At 38.0% G+C, this 24301-nt stretch overlaps 1 protein-coding gene across 1 annotated transcript; it reads left to right on the forward strand.

Moving 5' to 3' along the window:
* Positions 1-2258: 2258 nt before the first annotated feature.
* LOC129877397 (uncharacterized) lies at positions 2259-6218 on the forward strand. The gene is made up of 2 exons (XM_055952893.1): positions 2259-2826; positions 6037-6218. The coding sequence occupies exons 1-2, from the start codon at positions 2259-2261 to the stop codon at positions 6216-6218; spliced, it is 750 nt and encodes a 249-aa protein (XP_055808868.1).
* The last annotated feature ends 18083 nt before the right edge of the window (positions 6219-24301 follow it).

The following is a 24301-nucleotide window of genomic DNA, read 5'->3' on the forward strand; positions in this document are numbered from 1 at the left end:
TTCTTTATAATTATTTTAATTATTGTTAGGTCACTCTTTCACACCTATAAATACCCATCTTATTTCATCATTTTGTTAATCAAGCTTTCTCAAGCAACTTTTCTCTCTATACACTTCTTTAGTAATTCTCAAAATATAGTTTTAGTTCTTTAGTAGTGTAAAATTACTAATCCGGTGATTCATATACTCCGAGTAGTACATAAAATGCTCCGTCGAAGAGAAAATGCTAGGATTCAAGAATTTTCATTAAATCCTTCAATTCTGAGAAACGCTTCGGATTCCATATATATAAGGATTCAATGAAAGTATACCTTCAACTCTCATGCCTAAAGTATTTTGATTATGTGATAAATTATATTTATTTTCTTTAAGTTTTACTTTAAGTTATGTGGATGTTTATCCATGGGTTCTTCCACCCATGCAGTCCAAAAATCTTTTAATTAAATCTCTTGATTTCAAATAAGATTTTCTTATGGGTAATTCTTATTTTTACTTAATAGCATGAATCATGGTTAAACTAATGATTATTGGTCTATTTTGATGCAACGTGATTTCATTTGTATGAATTGATGGTTTGTAACTAATTTCTCTATTTATCTCTTTAAAGGTTCTTGAAATTCATGGTGGGCTGTTTGAAGCATGAATTTTAATTAATGGATTTCAAAATATTTATGCACATTCATTTACATACATGTTTGCAAGTTGAAGTGATTTGAACCCACCTAGTTTTACTATATTTTCAATGAAGTTTGACTTAAAATTTTTGACTCCAAATGAATATTTATGAAAGCAATAGCTATGATAAAAAGGGAGTCTTATGAAATGAAAGAATGATGAAATGATATGAATGATGGATTCTTTATGCAATAAGAATAATTTTTGCATATTTGAATTACCAAAGGTTTTAATGAGCTATTCTACCGAATATGATGTTTTGAACTCTCAAACTATATACTATGACTATTTTGAAGTATTAAACTATTCCGTGAGATTGAATTAGCACCAAATAGGTCATTGAGATGGGATTCGGTAAGGGAATTCTAGTAGCAACCCTTTGTCTCATTAACTATGTGCCAACATAGGAGTCCTTGTAGGCTTAGTCTAATGGATCCACTTTTGCCTACATGATATCACCATATAGAGACCAATGCTCCTTCTCGTTCTCCTCCACGTGGCTAGTTGAGATTTCATTTGAAGACTATTTTTGGTGAGTTCCAATGTTTCAGAATAATACTCATTTATCTTTTTAGGTTATTATATGTTAAGATCTTTAGACACTTACTATGACATTTCTTTCTATTATGATTGAGGGTGGGCTATAGACTTGTCTTAGCCCCGTTAAATCTAAAAGTTAGAGATATTGTTGGACATATATAAGTTAAAATTTCCTATTATGATTTTCGCTTGTTTATTTATTGTCATTACCTATGAAAAAATGCTAAAAGAAATGCTAAGAGGCTTGTTTGAGGTACTTTTGGGTACCTCATTCGCCATGTCACGTCTAGGCCATAGGCTTGGGTCGTAATAATTATTGTGAGTTCCAAGCGTCTTTTGTAAATATGATGTGCATTTTGGTTTTTTTGAAGGATAATGGAGTTGCGCATGATTTTTGGATTGATTGATAGGTTCTTCTTGTGAAATTGGCACAAGTGTGGTTCACGAGGGGCTTCGCAGATCATGGACCAGGTAAAGCCCGGTGAAGTCCTTCGTGAAAAGGATGTTGGGTACTGTGTTGAAGGTATTTTTGCAAAGTGAATCCCCATGACACCCTTCACAGGATATGGAGGGTTGTACGAGCCGTGCAAAGTATCCATGAGTTCTTGACCATGTGTCGAGAGTTGTTGGAGATAGTAGGGTTAGCTGAGACTCATGGAGTTCGTTATACTACCCTACAGTTGCGTGGACCAGCCAGAGAGTGGTGGAGAGTATATACGAGTTCCAGACCAGTTGGGTCACTCCAGATGACTTAGGATGAGTTTGCTAGTGCCTTTTATGACCGTTTCATCCCCTGGAGTGTGAAGGAAGAGAGCCGATTACGGTTTGAGAATTTGAGGCAGGAAGGACTTACAGTTGCTGAATATGAGACTCGTTTCTACCAGTTGTCCAGACATGCTATGGCTGTCCTTCCTGATGAGACAGAGCGGATTCGCAGATTTGTGCGAGGACTGAACTATACTATTCGTACAGCAGTTTTTCGACCGGCCCGAGAGGGCGCTTCTTTCCAGTCCATTGTGGGTGCTGCCAAGGAGGCGGAGTTGATGGAGAGAGAGGAGTTGGGGGACCCCAAGAGGGTCCGTGCTTCTGGTCAGTTTTCGGGTACCTCATCTGGAGGTAGAGGGTCCTATAGAGGAGGTGGTTCCTTTCAGCGTAGAGGACCAGTTCATGCATCTATGCCAGCTTCTGAGGATGGTCAGATACCTCGTGGGTCCTACAGTACAGGTCAGAGTTACCAGGGGTCACAACAGAGGCCGATGAGCCGGGGTAGTTATACAAGTTCTGCAGGTTCATCGCAGAGGTTTTCGCACGGGAGAGTATGTTATATTTGTGGTGATCCAGATCATCTTTCATGGCAGTGTTCATCTCAGGGTCGAGGAGGAACCCAGCCTAGTTCTTCAGTTTCAGTTAGAGGACTAGCGCCGCCGGTCAGAGGTCGAGGTAGAGCCCAGACTAGTAGAGATGGTCGCACTCCTGGTAGGGGTGCTAGTGGTGCTATAGTCCCTCAGGGAGGAGGTAGAGGTGTTGGGCAGGTCGGAGGTGGTAGGGGAGCTCAATGTTATGCTTTTCCAGGGAGACCTGAGGCTGAGGCTTCCAACGCCGTTATCACAGGTATTGTCCCAGTCTGTCATCGACCTGCATCTGTATTATTTGATCCAGGATCTACATTTTCCTATGTGTCTGCCTATTTTGCATCTAACTTTGATTTGACATGTGATCGTATGTCCGTGCCCATTCATGTTTCTACACTCGTGGGTGAACCCTTAGTGGTGGATCGAGTATATCGATCCTGTCTTGTTTCCTTGGCCGGGTATGATACTTTGGTAGATATGATTATTCTGGGGATGGTAGATTTTGATGTGATATTGGGTATGGATTGGCTTTCTCCCCATCATGCTATTCTCGATTGTTATGCAAAAACTGTTACCTTAGCGATACCTGGTGCCCCGCGGATTGAGTGGAAGGGTACTAGTGGCTCCTATCCCGGTAAGGTTATCTCATATATTCGTGCTCAGAGGTTGATTGATAGAGGGTGTATGTCTTATTTGGCCTTTATTCGGGATACCAGTATTGAGTCACCTCCTATAGATACTGTTCCAGTGGTTAAGGAGTTTTCTGATGTATTTTCTACTGATCTTCCTGGTATTCCTCCGGATAGGGATATTGATTTTGCTATTGACTTAGAGCCTGGCACTAAACCCATTTTTATTCCTCCATATCGCATGGCTCCAGTTGAATTGAAGGAGTTGAAGGATCAGTTGCAAGACTTATTGAGTAAGGGGTTTATTCGCCCTAGTGTGTCTCCTTGGGGTGCACCGGTTCTGTTTGTAAAGAAGAAGGATGGGACTATGAGGATGTGTATCGATTACAGGCAGTTGAACAAGGTAACTATTAAAAATAAATATCCTCTTCCCCGTATTGATGATTTATTTGATCAGCTACAGGGAGCGGCATTGTTTTCCAAAATAGACTTGAGGTCCGGTTATCATCAGTTGAAGATTAGGGCATCAGATATCCCTAAGACAGCTTTTCGGACTCGTTATGGTCACTACGAGTTTTTGGTGATGTCATTTGGGTTGACGAATGCCCCCGCAGCATTTATGGAGTTGATGAATGGAGTGTTTCGCCCATACTTAGATTCTTTTGTGATAGTATTCATTGATGACATCTTGGTATATTCCAAGACCGAGGCAGATCATGTCCGCCATTTGAGGTTGGTACTTCAAAAGTTGAGAGAAGAAAAGTTGTATGCAAAGTTCTCCAAGTGTGAATTTTGGCTTGATTCTGTTACATTCTTAGGACACGTGGTGTCCAAAGAGGGGATTAGAGTGGATCCAGCTAAGATTGAGGCAGTCAGAGGTTGGACAAGGCCTACTTCTCCTACTGAGATTCGTAGTTTTGTGGGGTTAGCCGGTTATTATAGACGGTTCGTGCAGGGCTTCTCCACTATTGCAGCTCCATTGACTAGATTGACTCAAAAGGCTGTGGATTTTCATTAGTCCGAAGAGTGTGAAGCGAGCTTTCAAAAGCTCAAGACTTTATTGACTTCGGCTCCTGTTTTGACGCTACCCGAGGAAGGTGTGGGATTTACTGTATATTGTGATGCTTCCGGTGTTGGTTTAGGTGGAGTGTTGATGTAAAAGGGGAAAGTGGTTGCCTATGCCTCGAGACAGTTGAAGGCCCATGAGAAAAACTATCCTACTTATGATTTGGAGTTAGCGGCTGTAGTTTTCGTGCTTAAGTTATGGCGTCATTACCTATACGGTGTGCATTGCGAGGTCTTCACCGATCATAGGAGTCTTCAGTATATATTTAGTCAGAGGGATCTGAACTTGAGGCAACGTAGATGGCTCGAGTTGCTGAAAGACTACGACATGACTATTTTGTATCACCCAGGAAAAGCCAATGTAGTGGCGGATGCCTTGAGTAGGAAGTCCTCTAGTATGGGGAGTCTTGCCGCAATCCGAGTTGAGGAGCGACCATTGGCTAGAGATGTTCAGAGGTTGGCTAATAACCTTGTCCAGTTGCAGATTTCAGAGGATGGTGGTATCTTTGCCTTGGTGGAGGCTCGTTCTTCCTTGGTTGAGCAGATTCAGAAGAGACAGTTTGAGGATGAGAAGTTATGTATCATTCGAGATAAGGTATTAAGAGGTGAAGCTAAGGAGGCGGTACTTGATTCGGAAGGCGTATTTAGGATTGGCGGCAGAATTTGTGTGCCTAAGGTGGGTGACCTGACTAGATTGATTTTGGAAGAGGCTCATTGTTCAAGGTATTCCATCCATCCGGGAGCGGCCAAGATGTATCATGATCTGTGCCAGCACTATTGGTGGTGTGGGATGAAGAAGGACATCGTAGAGTTCGTATCCAAGTGTTTGATTTGCCAGCAGGTAAAGTGTGAGCACCAACGGCCTGGGGGTGTGAGTCAGAGAATGCCTATTCCCACTTGGAAGTGGGAAATGATCACCATGGACTTCGTTGTGGGTTTACCTCCCACCGTTGGTGGCTACGACTCTATATGGGTGGTGGTTGACAGACTAACCAAGTCCGCCCATTTTATTCCGGTTAAGGTGAGGTACACAACGGAGAAGCTAGCCCGGTTGTATATTAGCCATATCATTCGACTTCATGGTGTCCCAGTATCCATTATTTCGGATCGAGGTTCAGTATTCACCTCGCACTTTTGGCAGGCATTACAACATGGTTTGGGCACTAGACTTGATATGAGTACTGCTTTTCACCCACAAACCGATGGTCAGTTCGAGCGGACAATTCAAGTGTTGGAGGACATGCTCCGAGCTTGTGTTATTGATTTTGGTGCTAGATGGGATGAGCACTTGCCCCTAGCGGAGTTTGCCTACAATAACAGTTATCACTCCAGTATTCAGATGGCTCCTTTTGAGGCTTTGTATGGTAGGCGGTGTCGATCTCCAATTGGCTGGTTTGACTTAGCTGAGATAGACTCCTTAGACACAGACTTGCTTAGAGATGCTATGGAGCAAGTTCGTAGAATTCAGGGTAGACTCTTGACAGCCCAGAGTAGGCAAAAGAGTTATGCAGATCGGAGAGTTCGACCATTAGAGTTCATGGTGGGTGATCATGTTTGGCTTCGAGTGTCTCCCATGAAGGGCGTGATGTGGTTCGGGAGAAAGGGCAAGCTCAGCCCTCGATTCATTGGCCCATTTGAGATTTTGGCACGAGTTGGAGAGGTGGCTTATAGATTGGCCTTTCCACCTAGCTTATCGGCTGTGCATAACGTGTTTCATGTTTCCATGCTTCGGAAGTATGTTCCGGATGAGTCTCATGTGTTATCACTCGATTCAGTGGAGTTAGGTCCAGACCTGACATTTGAGGAGGAGCCTATAGCCATTCTAGATAGGCAGGTTCGTAAGCTTAGAACCAAGGAGATAGCTTCAGTGAAGGTACAATGGAAGCACCGTTCAGTGGGAGAGGCAACTTGGGAGACAGAGGCTGATATGCGTGCCAAATATCCCCATCTTTTTTAATCTTCAGGTACTTTCTTTTACTTTATGTTCGAGGACGAACATGATTTTTAGTGGTGGATAATGTAATGACCCATTTGGTCATTTTGAGAATGAGTCATCTCTCTTCTATAAAATACTCTCTCCGTAAATTTAAATTAGAAATTTAGACTTTTCGGTAACTACAATTAATTAATTGATGGGTAATTTTAGATAATTAATTTAATTGATGGACTAAATTATTAATTTATTTAAATATCATTATGACTTAGCCTATATATTAAAATACGTTAGTGGAAGTTTGTCATTTTTAATACTTAATTAAGTAGAAAAGAAAAGAAAAAAAGAAGGGAAGAAACTACCTGTTGCGGCTACCGAAAGAAATTCTGATTATCTTGGGTTGAACAAAGAGTTGCTTCAGATTATACTTATTTGGAGGCCCAACGAAAAGGGAAGGCTCAAGTCCCGAAGTAATTTCTTGATTATTTGAGGCAAGTGAATTTCTAAACCTCAGTTTAAGCTTATAGATGCTTGTATTTCCATGTTAGGTGTGCTGGAGAGTAATGAAAATTAGACTAGTTATTGATTGTATGATTGGCCTTAAAGATGGAGATGAGAGGTATAAAATGGTGATTTAATGACATATATTGGTGAAATTGATATGTTGTGATTATGGGTTTATCTTGGACTGTGAAATTACTATGTTGATGTGAGATAGGAAAAATTATTGTTGTTGTCATGTTATTATCATGAATTATATGAACATGAATTGATTGCATTGGTTCTGACATATTGTGTTGAGACTGAAAATGATATGAAACAAAAGGGTCGGGCCACACGCTCCGTGGCAGGTATTATGAAATAAAGGGGTCGGGCCACACGCTCCGTGGCAGGATATATATATTGAGGGGACGGGCCACACGCTCCGTGGCAGGTTACATGGACAGAAATGTCCCCCATGGGTTCCGGACTGTGATTCAGCGGATGTGTACCGATAGGACAGACATGCATCATTTTATTGCATTGCATTGCACCTTTCTGACATTTGCGAATTTGTGTTTACCCCTATATTGCTCTGTGTATGTTGAACTTGACTTGGTATGATTCATTGATGAGAATTTATGGACTGTATTACTGTTGTTATTGTACAAGTGTAGAGTTGGGCTGATTTTATGCAGGTTGTAGTTAAGGAGGTTCGGTTGGGAGGACAAGAGTACTTGTATCTATTAAGCTTTGCTTAGTTTTAGTTATCCACTTGCTGAGTACCGTGTTGTTTGGGACTCACCCCTTGCTTCCACACTTGTGTAGGTTGTGAGCCCGGACCTGCTTGATCTTCTAGCATTTTCTACTACATTCGAGGCTATCATTCCGAGTGTCGAGGTAGCTGTCACATCTATCTAGCGGACACCTCTTGCTCTTTTCTTATGTTTTAGTCCTATTCTAGAGACAAAGACATTGTGACTGTATTTCTTTTCGTACTTCGATAATAAATTAGTGGCTTGTACACGTGACAACCAATCTTGGGGGGATGTTGAGCTTCTTTTATGTGTTTTTGCTTAAGTTAAATTTTGACCCTTTTCTTTTTCTTCCGCATCTACTTTTCATTGGGTATTAGGCTGACTCATCTCGGTGGATTGAGATGAGTGCCATCACACCCGGATTCGGGTCGTGATATACCAAGGCTAGGAACCAAGAATCTGAGATGTTAGGAGCCAAAGTACTATATCTTTTTCGAACCCAGAATCTCCAAGAGTCAATCGATCTAGGGATAACTTAGGGGTCGAGGCTGGGACAGGGACCCAGGTGCTCGCCCGAATATTCAAAGTGGCCAAGGTCGGGACTGGGTACCTGGATGCTTGCCATAATACATAAGTACAATCGAGGCCGGGACTGGGTACCCAGATGCTCACCGTAATACATCAGTATGATCGAGGCCGAGACTGGGTACCCGGATGCTCGTCATACTAGCAAACCGGTAGAGGCCAGGGCTGAGTATTCGGATGCTCCCCGATAATTCAGAATGGAGGCCGGAACTTGGTACCCGGATGCTCACAAATAATTTATCCAATGATGCCAAACATTCTACTTCCCAACTTAGAATACAACAATACCAAAAATCCTTTTCCAAATGAGTCAACCGATATGCCACCAAAACTGGAATCGGAGCCAAAATCAATGATCACGAAATCTAGTATTGCCGATGCCTCATAAAAGTCATGATTATACCAATTTATGAATGAGGATATTTTTAAGAGCAAGGATAACTCCTAACTAAGGCTATGCTATCAGGCACTAGCCCGCTACACCATTCTACAAGGATCTAAGTCCACTGGAGTGACGTCGGGACATCTAAAGTAAGTTTACATCCTATACTAAGGCCAACATACTCCACAATGTCAAAAACATGCTCATTCAACTCTCCTTATAATACTAATAAGTAACGAGAAGATACACATGCTTCTAAATATCCGAAAAACCCGATAACAAGCCTAAAGCATGATTTCTAACACCTAAAATATACAATCATACTACCCAACCCAAATTCCAACTATTTCAACATGCTTTCACACATTCTAGTTCAATCTAAAGAAAGGTAAAATCATAGCCTACTTATAGGCTAAACACACGAGCTTCACTTCACTGTGCTGGAGCTTTTCCTTTTTGAATGACCTAAGAACGCTGCCAAGCTATCAAAAATAGAACCACAACATCGATACGGTCGTTTAGACACTATTTTTATAATTTTTGGAGATGGACCAATTTTGGGGTCGAAAATGGGAATTATGGAACCCACATACGACATTCTGGATTTGACTCCCAAAATAGGTTTTAAATATCACCCCAAGCTCACAAATCATATTTATAACACAATTCGGGGTGGAAAATTACGTAAGATGATCAAACAATCAATTCCCACATTTTCAAACTAAGAAAACAATATAAGGCAGCCTCTTCACACGTCGATTTCTCAAAAACAAAAATCTATCAATCAAAACAAATTACACCATGACGTTTCTTGCAAAAAAACCCACAATCTAGCCTCAATAATCACTCAAAATGGAGTTATATTGACCAAGATACACTCTTCCAAAATTCCACAAAATTTCATTCCGAAAATGACTAAATCAGTAACTTAAAATGCATTTTTACCTTGAACGAAGCTTCTCCTCGCATTTCTGAGATTACAACAAGATCCCTCATGAAATTCTCTTGAATTTAGACCCTTGAATCACCAAAATCGGGTTTATATAGGTCAAGAAACAATTACTCAAAGTTCTTCCAAAACTCAATCCGAAAATGGACACAGCTGCAATTAAAATCGCTATTTTTACCTGAATCGAATGCTCCAAATCACTTTTCAATCTCTCCAATGCGTTCTCCACAAAAAATCTCATAATTTTGCCATTTGAATCACCCAATTTGGAGCCCTAATGCTCAAGTTATAGGGTTTTAAAGTTGGAGAAAACCCCCCCAAAATAATTTCACCAACTGCTGCAATTTTCTGCAATTTTTCTGATTTTTGAAAAATCCAAAATCTCCGATGTGTGCTCGGAATTCGTTCGGAATCCAATAAAAATAAACTAAATATGCTATCCCACTAAATTCGATGTTCCGGACTCAATGGCGCATTCAAAATTCCCATACAAGATCATTTTAATAAAAAGTAAGTCCCACACCCAAGAGCTATTTTAAGCCTCATTCAACAACGGGCCTCGATATTAGTCCGGAAGCCTCAAAAAGTGAACGAAGGGTTGTTCTAGACCAAAATCAACATTCCGGAACTAAGCGCGCTTTCAGAATATTCATTCGAGCATATTTTCAAAGAATGTTGACCAAAGTCAACCATAGGCTAACTTTCAAAGTCAAAAGCGCCAAATGGCCCCAAACTCGTATCAATTGACTCGATAGTCAATCCAAAAGTGCTACTAGCCTAATTTGGTCATTCCAGAGCTGATGGGCCATCAAAATTTGAATTCAAGATCTCGTTGACCCAATACTCGAAAAGTCACAACTAAACTAACTTAGGCCTTCAAAATACCAAAATGGACTCGGGACCTCTAAAAATTTAACCAACACTTCTTCTAGACCAAAAACATCTCCTGAATCCAACAGAGTCGTCGGAATTCCATTCCGAGTACCGGAACTCCAAAAGTTAACCAAAGTCAAACCTTGGCTTAAAATTCCTCAATTTCTCAACTTAAGGCCTCAAAACTTCGTTACAACTCCAAAACTGATTCCGTAAAGTGTCTTAAGCCAATTTCAACATTTTGGAGTTGCTGGAATTGACAGAATTCCATTCCGAGACCCGTAGCTCCGATTGACCCCAAATACCACTTTATACTTAAAACTTATGAAACTCAAAATTTCCAGTGACTTAACTTTTTATAAGATTTTCTAAAAATCAACACTTGGTAACAATCAGAAGTGACTCGGGGCATCTAAAGGGAGGGGTAAAATGGTTATTTTTATAAAAATTCCAAAAAAATGACCTTGAGGGTCATTACAAATAATAAATCCCCCAATTTACTTTATGTATGTTTATTATTTCAAATATTGACTACAACTGAGTTTAAGGGTTAGTAGACTTATTTCCTCCACATTCTTTGTGGGTTTGACCCTAAACTAGTTGGTTTCTATATTTGATAGTAACCTACAAAACATTTACAGTCTCTTCAAACTTCGCTAAGCAATCACCCTCAAAGTTCTTGATCACATCAACCAATGTCTCGACAACGAACCTCTCCTCAATTGCTTCCTCAATAACTACTTCTCTAGCTATGCCGATCACGAACATCACAGCCATGTGTCTAGGCTACTTCATGGCTTTACTAACATTAAAGTTTACTTCTTCATTACTAAGCCTGAAAATGAGCTCTCTACTTTCCATGTCTACCAATGCTCTGTCCATGGACAAATATGGTCTTCCCAAGATTATGGGTACTTCAAAGTCCACCTCGCAGTCTAGAATGACAAAATCAACAAGGAATATGAACCTGTCAACTCTCACCAGCACATCACATAAGATCCCTATGGGCTTCTTCACTGATCTGTCAGACATCAACAACCTCATTATAGTTGATTTGGTGTCTCTTAAGACCAATTGTCTGTAGATTGCAGTGTCATCAAGTTGATACTAGCTTTTAAGTCACATAGAGCCCTGATAAAATTGAATGCACTAATAGTGAATGCTCCTAGCTCCTCTTTTTTTTCAACCAAAAACCTTGTAGAAATAACACTACAATGGTGTAGGTTGTCAGCGGGCTAAAAGGTGACTATCCTCTTCTTAGTAGCCAGGTCTTTCATGAACTATGCATAACCCAACATTTGCTCCAACACCTCTACCAATGGAATGTTCATGGATAGATCTTTCAACATGGTGATGAATTTCAACAACTTCCCATCCTCAACCTTCTTTTTCAACCTATGTGGAAATGAAGGAGGCAATTTGAAAATTAGTAGCAAGGGTTGTGCTACCTCTACTTCTATCGAGTGTTTACATTTTGCCTTCTCTGTCATCTTTGGCTCTACCACTATCTCCTCAACCTCGTCACATCGGGTGCAACATCCTTATCCTTCTCAATACTTATAGGTGATGGTCCCTGAATCATCTTACCACTTCGCTATACATTGCTCATTTTTTTAAAGTTTTGTACAGTGTCATTGGGAAGTGTTTCGTTCTTCCTTTGATTAAATGTTGCAGATAATTGACCTATCAAGTGCTTTAATTATTTGATAGCAGTGGAGAATTAATCTACCAGCTGACCCATGTTAGAAAAGTCTCCCTTCAAGTCTTTGACACCTGCATCAGTTGACTCTACCTTTTCCAAGACCCGTGTCAGCATGTCCTCCAACTTCGAGTTTCAAAACCAATCATGGCTCAATCTCTATTTCTAGGGGGCACACACACTGCTGCGATCATTCTTGAATGTGTTGTTGCTTTTCTAGTTTCCTTGATCATGGTTACCTGCTCTATCATAATATCAATCCTTTTAAAAGTTCCGACCTTGATTTCCAGAGTTGTAATTTTGGAAACCCCCCTGGATGTTCAAATTTTTAGCTTCCTCCTCAAAATCTATCCCTGGTTTGTCATACTTATATGCACCACAACTGTATTTACCTTCTCAACACCTCTAAATAGTAAGCACCTAGTTATTAAATCCATCTGGGTTTTAATATGAGTCATATACCGATCACGCTCCTTTTTTTTCCTTTTCTCCGTAGCCGACATCTCAAAACTATAGCCTAGACCTCTAGCCTCAAAATATCTTGTGTACCAAGCCCTTCTAGTCTTTGAATACTGATCCAATATTGTTGACGCTTCTATAAAGGTTTTAGACATTAACAATCCACTACAAGCTTGATCAACTACTGGCTTAGTCATAAAGTTGCACGATTTATGTAATATTTCTATCAAATGATCATCCATGAGATTATGATTTGGGCACTATTTCAGCTTCTGACTGAATCTCAACCATGAATCATGTAATGCTTCATGAGGGATCTTCTTGTGTTCATTGATCTCATCCTTGATTTGCAGCTTCCTTGAAGGTGGGAAGAACTACTCTAGGAAAGCTTTCTTTATCTCTCTCCAATTTGTGATTGAGTTATGCGGGAGCTCATCTAGCTACTTGATTGCCTCCCTAGACAGAGACAATGCAAATAGTTACTGGCGAATTGTAGTTTGGATAAATGTTGATGTTGATGTGCTTCCTTCCTAGATGTTGATGTACTTCCTCTCTAGTCTCTTCTTTAAATAGTCCTTTCAAGTTTAAGAGCTGAGGCATGGTACTAGTGATGGTGAACTTCACGCCTAGTGGGAGTGGAGGAAGAACTATCGCCCTAGTGGCTCCAACTCCATCCATGTCTGGATCATCATCTTCCAAAGAAAACTCAGTGGGTCTCTGTTGTGCTCTGCCTCTTTGCATTGGATGATTATGCTAAGGTGCATCCTCCACATCTTCCTCCTCATCCCAAAGATTTTCATTATTACCATGATTTGCTCTAGCTTGAGCTTCCGCAAGCTCTATCAACCTTCGTGCATTGCGCTCTTGTACATTCATCTTTCTAATCAATTTTTTTAGCTCAGGATCGTTAGGGAGCAGTGATTCACCCTTACTTTGGGTGTTTGGCATGCACTAACATGTACCTTGTATAAATAAAAACAAGAAACAAAAATAAAATTAGAAAATAAGACTACAAACCCAAAAGAAAAAACATATTTGTAGTTTGCTTACGAATATCCTATGATGGATTGAGCGACGCCATTTCTTAAGGAATATTGTTATGCTGATATAATGGCAGGGAAATCTGAGTACCTATTTAAAATTCGTCATATTTTATTATTTAAAACTTCAACCCGAGAGGGAATAATTTTTTGAGATCAAAAGCAAGGGTTAGTTGGTAATACACTTTAAGACCGAGAGGAGATGAGTGAAATACATTTAATAGATCTGGGAGGTATTTAAATATACATAACTTTTTAGATTTGGCAAACAAAACATTGATACAATATCACCAATATCTAACGACTACAGATTTACATGTCATGGTGAACACAGTCCTAGTTACCATCTCATATTATTAACAACCTTAAGATTTTATTCTATTTTTCTGAACTTTTACTTATTGAAAAAATAAATCCCCCATTTACATTATTTATGTTTATTATTTGGTAATGTTGACTACAAATGAGTTTAAGTGTTAGTAGACTTATTTCCTCCGCATTCCCTGTGGGTTCAACCCCAATCTAGTTGGGTTCTATATTTGACAATGACCGCTTTATTCTTCTTAATTGAAGTATCGGTTTTGGTGAATCAATCAGGTATAAGAGTAGAGGTTGTATTGTTATGTTGTGAGTCGGCTACTTAAAGAATAAATTCCAGGTGGTAGCAGAGTGTAGATGGCACATGAAGGGAAGAACTATCTAAGTGTTGTGATTGTGGGGTGATCGTGTTTGGCAAAGGGATAAAGTAGCTGATCTAGACTGGTTGGTAAGGTCTTGTTTACTAGCGGGAACAAGTTAGGGGCGGGGCATTATAATATGGTCTTGTGAGTGTGTAATGCTACCCCGGTACACTTAGTGGTCATGTAATTTTGTAGGACTTACCTATGTTATAACATGTATATCTAGAGTCATAGGTTGGAGTTTGCAACAGACTAATAGCTCATAGGGGAGTGAATTATTATAGGAGTTATGGGAGGATATGTTGTTAATAAATAGGGGGGAGGGGGTCAGTGGTGTAATTCCTTATTGCTGATGTTTCCTTCTGTTGTTTCCAATATATTATGCGGTAGGTATAGGGTTAACCAATGATTTCTATAAGTACGTGTTGTTTGTAGTGATACTACTCTTGATATGCCACTATTCATAGTCTGGTTGCCAGATTGGTAATGTTTTTTAGGTGAAGACAAAGGCGATTCTCCAGAAGCTTCTACCTTTCCTTTAGTATGGTCGGAGTTGTGTCATTTATTTTACTTATACCTTTCCTTTGTAGAATCTCTTGTACATATTTTAGACAAGTATCTTAGGGGTGTTAGATGATTCTTGTAATAGGACTTGAATTTGTAAAATTATTTAAAGGTTTTTACAACTCTTTTGTCTTATGATTGTTCCCTGTTAAATTTTCGCATATCTTTTTGTTCTAAGGGATTAAGGGTTCTCCTACTTAGGTGTTAGAGGAGGTTCCCACATGGACTATTGGATTTGGTCGTTACTAATTGGTATTTGATCCCAGGTTACCGGTCTCCCAACATAAGAGCAAGAGAAAGTGTGGAATAGAATCCTACAAATTAGTGTGTTGACATCCACACCTAATCTTTGGAAAGCTATAAATCATTCTAGGAAGTCGTTCTATTTCTTCTTTCCTTTCATGCGGGTTGTCTCTTGTATTATAGTTGAGTCCAATTAGTATCTCACAAAGTAGACTTAATGTCGTGGTCGCAACTGAAGTGATACAAGAAAGAAAAATTAGAACCGAGAAAGTTCTAATTAGTATCTGGTCATAGAGGCCAAGTAAGTGCATGGATGATCAATGAGGGTTTATCTATGAAGTGAATTAAGTTATTAATTTTGACTTGCTTGTGTGGTGTAGCCTTAAATTGTGATTAAGTTCAGAGTATTGTGTGAATAACTGTCAATGTATGAAGTGTACTTACCCGAGTTATATGATGAGATTATGTGCATAGTGTTGTTAGCTAGAGTGTGAAGTATACTTTCCTAATGCTTAAAATTATATGAGACATAATTGCGTGGGTTTCTGTAAATTATGGTTAGGAAGGGACTGATGCCTTGGTTATAGGCAATAACCTAATGATAAACTGTCGTATGACTAATGAGTAAATTTCCTAACATGATGAATAATGCACCTATGTGGGGGAATGGCATTCGTATAGTTATAGACTTACCTGCCTTGAGTATGGTAAGGCGGAGGGAATGATATGAGACCTTAGGGAAAATCTAGTTTCAGGAAAGTCAAGACTGGTTGGTAAATCATAGGAGGTAAAGTTGATGGTGTACCCGATATTAGTTGTTATAAATGGTTTCCTAAAATATATTCTTATGACTGTTTCCTCAGTAAAGATAGGCATTATGTTGTTCGAAGTATATCTACTGTTGTGCCAATATAATAGGGAAAATGCTCTCTAAATGTGTGGTGTTGGTTCGACTCTGGGATAAACCATATTGAAAATTCTGATAGAAAGTCAAGTTGGGCTAAATCATAACCCTGGGAGCCAATGAGGGGATTCAAAATAGGGAATACTCTAAGGAAAATGTTCCTAGGATTTTCTTTCGACCTGGCCCCGTTAGAACGGGATTATCCCACCAGGGCGGTCCTGCTAGAGCGAGATAATGCAAGATAGAGTCTCAGTCTGATCGCCCGTGTTTTCCCTTGTTTTATCAAGTGGCTCTGAAATATAATTTGCCTAACTCTCGTCTTCACTCAATCCCCAACAATGGTAAGAGTAAGCTATAAACAGATTATTATCCATACAGGCCATGATTAAATTAAATAGCATCCTCATACTTACAAATATCTAAGGAAAATAGTAAATGAATAGAAATATTGTTTGTTACATGCCCAAACTGTGCAATCCCAAATTAACAACATTTCTAACTAGGGCGAGGGGGAGTGTCGGCATCCGAGTCAATATCCTTCGGAGGATGCTCTCTTGTCCAACCCTCATTCAGGAAGAAAACTCAGTGAAATATAACGGGTCAAGCCTTGGGAGCTCTCTTTAGGGAGAGACACAGGAGAAGATCACTTTAATAGTCTTTCACATCCGGGACATCAGGCAGTCCCTCTTCGTGTTTTTTCTCCTCTCCTATCGCAGTTGATGGCAGAGCATCTAGACCTCCAAGGCAGTGGAAGGTGGCACTAAGATACAGTGCTGCTGAAAGAGCCGCCTAGAAGGCTCTGAACTACAACTAAGTCCTCCTCCAAGTGGGAAACTGAAAGTTGTGGCGAGGCTGAGTAAGAGGGGGCCCTTCATCCTCCTTATCCTCTCTGTCGTCCTCCGCCTCTGCTTCTACCCTACTTTTCTCTACACCATATGTCCTCCTCTTTTGATTCCCTAGTGAGGAAGCCCACCTTATCTAGAAAGGGTGAAAGGGGGGGATCTATAGCAAGTACTATGTCAGAGTCCAGAAGTGGCACCCCCGCCACCTTGTACATCGTAGTAATCAGTCTCGACAGGAAAAATGATTTCTTGTTTACCCGATAGAACATCTTCCATTAGGCCTACTCCTTGCATTGCATAAGCCACCACTAGTGCCCCATTTTGATTGCCGAACCTAATAAAAAGGATAAGGGTAAGAAGCAGTGATAGAGAGATAGCTCACCTGACGAGGTAGAGGGTAAGGAGAGCTAAGAAGAAAGCCATTAAGAAAGCTAAACTGGCTTCCTTAGAGGCAACAACTCGAGGGTGCTAAGGTTAGAGCATCATCTAATAGATCTGCGCTTTCTGAGGCTACTGGGATTCCAGCTCCGTATGTGACTATGTGCTTCCCAGCACGCTCACTCCTGCTATGGGCGATGACCCTTCGGGTGAGCCCACACCATTGAGTGTACCGGTAGTCGCTGGTGCCACTATAACATCACCATTGACGCCTAGGGCATCACAAGTATGATCATTTCCCTTGTATTTATTTTTGAGAATTTTGATGTGCAGTTGAGGACAATGCACAATCATTTTTATAGGGGGTAGGGCATCCCAATGCTTGAATTTTTTGGTGCCATATTTCTTTTCTCTCAAGTGTATATCTAGTAGAACTGATATGTTTAGGTTGTTTCTGTGTAAATACAAGATTCTATAAAAGTATATAGTAGCCTGTGAACAGAATTAGTTGAATTGAACAAAAATGACTCCCAACTGAAAATTTTGTGAAATACTATGTGATTAGTCTGGCTTGTGAAAACTTACTTGTTAGGATATTTATAGGACATTTTACATATTGACCTATCAATCAAATGCTAGCTAGGACATGACTGTATTGATTAGTGCTGAATAGTATATCATATGTGCCATGTGTGTGTGAGCTTAACTACTTAGTTCGAACAATGCATCTTTAAGCTAAAACTTGGTTTGTCTCACTGAAATGATTGAATAGATTGATTAGGACAGGATCATAGCCGTCGTTGAAAATGAGTCACTTAGTCTAAATATAACCGATTGAATAAAGTTGTACCCTTTGAACCAAATGATTAAGCTTTAATAGACCTTTTTATTTGATTAAACACAATTCACCTTCCCTTTTTGTCTGTGAATCTCTATTTTGGTCCTAATCCCCCAAGGATAATGTGTACCTCAACTCAGGATAAAAGACTAACCTGAGGGTGGTTACTATAGGGAGAAACATTCTGTGAATTTATCTTGGCCCTGGTCCCTTCTAGGAGAATGTGTACCTCAACTCAGACCTAAAGCCTAAGTTGAAGATGGCTACTATAAGGAGAAGCAGAAAAGTTAGGGTATGAAAAAAATGATGTGACGAGAAGAAAAGGGTATGAAAATAATGGTGATGAGAAGAAAAGAAAAGCATGAGTTTTAGCTGCAAGTGAAAAAGAAAATAAGTGCAAAATTGAGTAATAAAGAAAAAAAAAGAATGAACAAAAGCGGAAACCATGCCTGAGAAGAAAGAATGGGTGAATAATGGAATAACAAGAATTTGGGGGGTCGAAAACAAGTAGCTAAGTCAAAGTAGAGTCTGGAGGGGCAAAGTAGTCACTATTATCCTAAATTTATCTTTCCTAAGCTCTAGCTGTCATGACCCAAGCCTAGGGCCTAGACGTGACATGGCGAATGAGGAACCCGAAAGTACCTCAAACAAGCCTCTTAACATTCTTTTAGCCTTTAATAGGTAATGATGATAAATAAAAAAACAAAAATCATAATAGTAAATATTCAACTTACATATATCCAACAATACCTCTAACTTTTAGATTTAACGGGGCTAAGACAAGTCCCTAGCTCACCCTCAATCATAATAGAAGAAATGCCATAGTAAAATATCTCAACATATCATAAACTAGAAAGATAAAGGAGTATTGTTCCCAGAAAATGGGAACTCACCAAAAGTAGTCTTCAACAGAATCTCAACTAGCCACGTAGAGGAGAACGAGGAGGAGCACTGGTCCCTACATGGTGATATCATGTAGGCAAAAGAATATGCGTTAGTACTTTGAATGTACTAAGTATGTAAGGATGCATGAACATTGAGGAAACATTAAAACATTTATGTAATATGGAACATAATGTAATGCATGCATAATAAATCATATAGATATCCTTTAAAACATTCATTTTATGGAAAAATGGCCATAACCGACATTTAAGACCATGCGAGCTATTATATGGAATCCAACATAACCCCCTACGTTGGCCGGGGAGACTACTTGCCAGGTAGAACTCCGTCAACTTCATTCATTTCTTTAACTTTAACTTTAAGGGCTTTCATGGATCCATTAGCCTAAGCCTACAAGGGCTCCTATGTTGGCACATAGTTAATGAGACAAGGGGTTGCTACTAGGATTCCCTTACCGAATCCCACCTCAATGACCCATTCGGTGCTAAGTCAATCCCACGAAATAGTTTAATACTTCAAAATAGTCATAGCATATAGCTTAAGAATTCAAAACATCATATTCGGTAAAATAGTTCATTAAAACATTTGGTAATTCAAATATGCAAGAATTTTCCTTATTGCATAAAAAATTCATCATTCATATCATTTCATCATTCTTTCATTTCATAAGACTCTCTTTTGAGCATAGATATTGCTTTCATAAACATTCATTTGGAGTCAAAGCTTTCAAGTCAAACTTTATTGAAAACATAGTAAAACTAGGTGGATTCAAATCACTTCAACTTGCAAACATGTATGTAAATAAATATACATAAATACTTTGAAATCCATTAATTAAAAATCATGCTTTAAACAACCCACCCTGAATTTCAAGAACCTTTAAAGAGAAAAATAGAGAAATTAGTTGCAAACCATCAATTCATACATATGAAATTATGTTGCATCAAAATATACCAATAATCATTAGTTTAACCATTTTTCATGCTATTAAGTAAAAAAAAATAAGAATTACCCATAAGAAAATATTACTTGAAATCAAGAGACTTAATTGAAAGAGTTTTTTGACTACATGGGTGAAAGCCGAGCCGAGCGAGCTACGACGACGACGGCGCGAGGGGAGACCCTCTTCTTGACCCTTTAGCAACATGAGGAAGTGCTTCTACTTTTAAGTAGGAGACTTTTCCTTTCCACCACCTATGTGGGACTAAAACTTATTTAATAAAACAAGAGATAACAGATCATTTTTTCCTCCACTTCTTTTTCCCTCAATTTCCCATTCAAACTATCAATTAAACCCAACATTGTTTGTAGGGATTTTTTTACCAAATAATTATGTGCTTCCGTTTTTGATTGAGATTTATCCTAAAATATCAAGTGGCCTATTATTAGGTTGTTCTGATGCTTTTGTTCTAGCTTTAATGTTTTTCTTTAAAAATCAAGTTAAATAAAACAAACTAACAACCCACGGTCCTTTTTTTTTTCTTCTTCTACAACTAAATTTTTATTTTTTTCTAATTTTCCTCATATTTTCTATTAGCAGACAGTTTATTTAATCAGTTGACCGTTATTTTTTAACTTAAAGATGACCATTGAAGACGGGGGTGGTTAGTTTTCCTATCTAATGGGTGCAAGAATTTTTTTTAGTTACCCATTGTTTGAATTTAATTTTTAATTTCAAAATGAATGTTTCAAATTTGAAATTAAAAGAAAATATAATAGTATAGTAACTTTCAAAATAAATGTATTATTTTTAATTTTAATAATAAATAAGTACTATTTTTTGTGGTGCCGACACATGGCAGTGCTGGAGTTTTAAAGGGCATAAAATTATTTTATTTATCTGTAAATCTTAAAAGAACATTTACTTCTCTAATTAATATTAAGTTTTCTATAAGTAATAATATGTTAAATGAATGTTATTATTTTGAACCGGTTTATTACCTCTTCTCCCTAAAATATTGGATGCAATTTATTCTTGAGAATTTAAACGTGTTTGAGTAAAATTATGTGCAAGAAATTTAGTCATTTAAGCAAGAGTTTTCGTTAACAATATTATTATTTTATTCAATGATAAATTTGAAATTTTCTATCAAACAATATTTTTTTAAAAAAGATGTAAAAATTTAAAAGTTAGTTAATTATTATCTATCTTAACTAATTGTCCTATAAACTAATACATGTATTTATTTTATGCTGCCACTTGGTATGATCCTAGGTTGAATTTTCTTCCTTTTAATTATATATATTTCATGATTGAACCTTGAAAATGACCAAAAAAATAAAAAACTTACATAAATCGATGGACAAGCTGAAAGGACGATTCAAACACTAGAGGATATGTTAAGGACTTGTGTGTTGGAGTTTAAAGAAAATTGGGATGATCATCTATCACTCATCGAGTTTGCCTATAATAATAGTTACTACTCAAGTATTGAGAAGACGCCGTTTGAGGCTTTGTATGGGAGACGATGTAGATCCCCGATTGGTTCGTTCTAAGTAGGTGAAATGACCTTGTTGGGTCTCGATTTGGTACTTGATGCTTTAGAGAAGGTGAAGATCATTAGAGAAAGGTTGAAGACGGCTCAAAGTCGTCAAAAGTTCTATTCCGACACTAGAAGAAGGGATCTTGATTTTAATGTGGACGATTGGGTGTATTTGAAGGTTTCACCCATGAAGGTTTTGGTTCGGTTTGGTAAGAAAAGAAAATCGATCCCTAGGTATGTAGGGCCTTATATAATCGTGAGACGTGTTGGCAATATTGCATATAAGTTGGAGTTGCTAATGGAAATGGCCATGGTTTATCCGGTGTTTCACGTGTCTATCTTGAGAAAATGTGTGGGTGGTCCTAGTTCCATTGTTCCTTTGAGAGTAGTGAATGTTGAAGAAAACTTAACCTATGAAGAAGTTTTGGTTGAAATATTGGACCGACAAGTTAAGAGATTGAGGAACAAAGAAGTTGCATCTATTAAAGTCCTTTGAAGGAATCAACAAATCAAAAGTGCTACATGGGAAGCGGAAGCGAATATGATTAAGTGATACTCTCATCTTTTTCCCTCTACCTAAATCTAAGGTATTAAGTTTTTCTTACTTAATTACTTTAAATCCTTGCATTTCAACTTTTTTTGTCATATGCTTGCAAAATTATGAATTATGCTCCGAACGATGTTTTAAATTGCACTATTGCATTAATGATGGGTTGTTAGTTTACACTCTACTCTACTCAAGCTAAGTCTTTCCTCATTCAAGGACGAATGTTCCCAAGGGGGAGATAATGTAACACCCCCTAAAAATGTTGTATATGATGTTCCAATTCTCGATAAAAATAATATAGCTTCTGTATTTTGGTCATAACCTTTTATATGATGGTACAAATTTCTAAATAACCCCAACATCATTACCTACAACTTTTGTGACGACCATATTTTAAGTTTTGGAGGTTAAATAGGTCAAATAAATTAATTATTGCAAGACGTGGTGCTGTGATGAAATGAAGTGTTTGTAGAAGAAAAATCATATCTTACTGCAGAATGATCCAAATCGGTTGATTCTTGAACGATATGAAAATAGAATTCTAGGAAACCAAATCCTAATGAGGAAGTTATCTTGTTCAAATGCAGCTCCGAAAAAGGGTATTCCGTTAAAAGAAGGTTCATTTCACCAACCATGAAAAGATTTAAATCCATTTGACATCACCTATGACCTCAATAGTCCTCCATTTGACATCACCCATGACATCATAATCTTCCATTAAATTTTTAAATTTTTCTTTATAATTATTTTAATTATTGGTAGGTCTTTCTTTCACACCTATAAATACCCATCTTATTTCATCATTTTGTTCATTAAGCTTTCTTCAGCAAATTTTTTCTCTATACACTTCTTTACTCATTCTCAAAATATAATTTTAGTTCTTAGTAGTGTAGAAATACTATTCCGGTGATTCATATACTTCGGGTAATACACAAAATGCTCCGGCGAGAAGAAAAGGCTAGAATTCAAGAGTGTTCATTAAGTCCTTCGATTCTAAGTAACGCTTTGGATTCTAGGTATGTAAGACTTCAATGAGAGTATTCATTCGACTCTCATGCCTAAAGTATTTTGATTATATGATAAATTATATTTATTTTCTTTAAGCTTTACTCTAAGTTATGTAGTGTTTATCCATGGGTTCTTCCACCCATGTAGTCCAAAACTCTTTCAACTAAAATTCTTGATTTCAAGTAATATTTTCTTATGGATAATTCTTATTTTTACTTAATAGCATGAATCATGGTTAAACTAATGATTATTTGCAAAATGATTTCATATGTATGAATTGATGGTTTGCAAGTATTTTCTCTATTTAACTCTTTAAAGGTTCTTGAAATTCATGGTGGATTGTTTAAAACATGATTTTTAATGGATGGATTTCAAAGTATTTATGCATAATTTCATTCACATTCATGTTTGAAAGTTGAAGTGATTTGAACCCATTAAGTTTTACTATATTTTCAATAAAGTTTGACTTGAAAGCTTTGACTCCAAATAAGTGTTTATGAAAGCAATGTCTATGATAAAAATGGAGTCTTATAAAATAAAAGAATGATGAAATGCTATTAATGATGGATTGTTTATGATATAAGGATAATTCTTGCATATTTGAATCACCAAATGTTTTAATGAGCTATTCTACCGAATATCATGTTTTGAATTCTCAAGCTATATGCTATGACTATTTTGAAATATTAAACTATTCCGTGGGATTGACTTAGCACCAAATGGGTCATTGAAGTGAGATTCGGTAAGGGAATCCTAGTAGCAACATGTTGTCTTATTAACTATGTGCCAACATAGGAGTCCTTGTAGGCTTAGGCTAATGAATCCACAATTAGCCCTTCAAGTTAAATTTAAAGAAATGAATGAAGTTGACGGAGCTCTACCCGACAAGTAGTCTCCCCGGCCAACGTAGGGGGTTATGTTGGATTCCATGTAATAGCTCGCATGGTCTTAAATGTCGGTTATGGTCACCTTCCCACAAAAATGAATATTTTAAAGGATATCTATATGATTGATTATGCATGCATTGTATTATGTTTCATATTACATAAATGTTTTAATGTTTCCTCAATGTTCATGCATGCTTACATACTTAGTACATTCAAAATACTAACGCATATTCTTTTGCCTACATGATATCACCAAGTAGGGACCAGTGCTCCTCCTCGTTCTCCTCCATGTGGCTAGTTGAGATTTCGTTTGAAGACTACTTTTGGTGAGTTCCCATGTTCCGGGAACAATACTCTTTTATTTTTCTAGCTTATGATATGTTGAGATCTTTAGACACTTACTATGACATTTCTTTCTATTATGATTGAGGGTGAGTTAGGGGCTTGTCTTAGCCCAGTTAAATCTAAAAGTTAGAGGTATTATTGGACATATGTAAGTTGAAGATTTATTATTATGATTTACGCTTGTTTATTTATTGTCATTACCTATGCAAAGCTAAAAGAATGCTAAGAGGCTTGTTTGAGGTACTTTCGGGTTCCTC

Source organism: Solanum dulcamara, chromosome 12, assembly GCF_947179165.1.
Source record: "Solanum dulcamara chromosome 12, daSolDulc1.2, whole genome shotgun sequence".
In the NCBI taxonomy this organism is placed as follows: domain Eukaryota; kingdom Viridiplantae; phylum Streptophyta; class Magnoliopsida; order Solanales; family Solanaceae; genus Solanum; species Solanum dulcamara.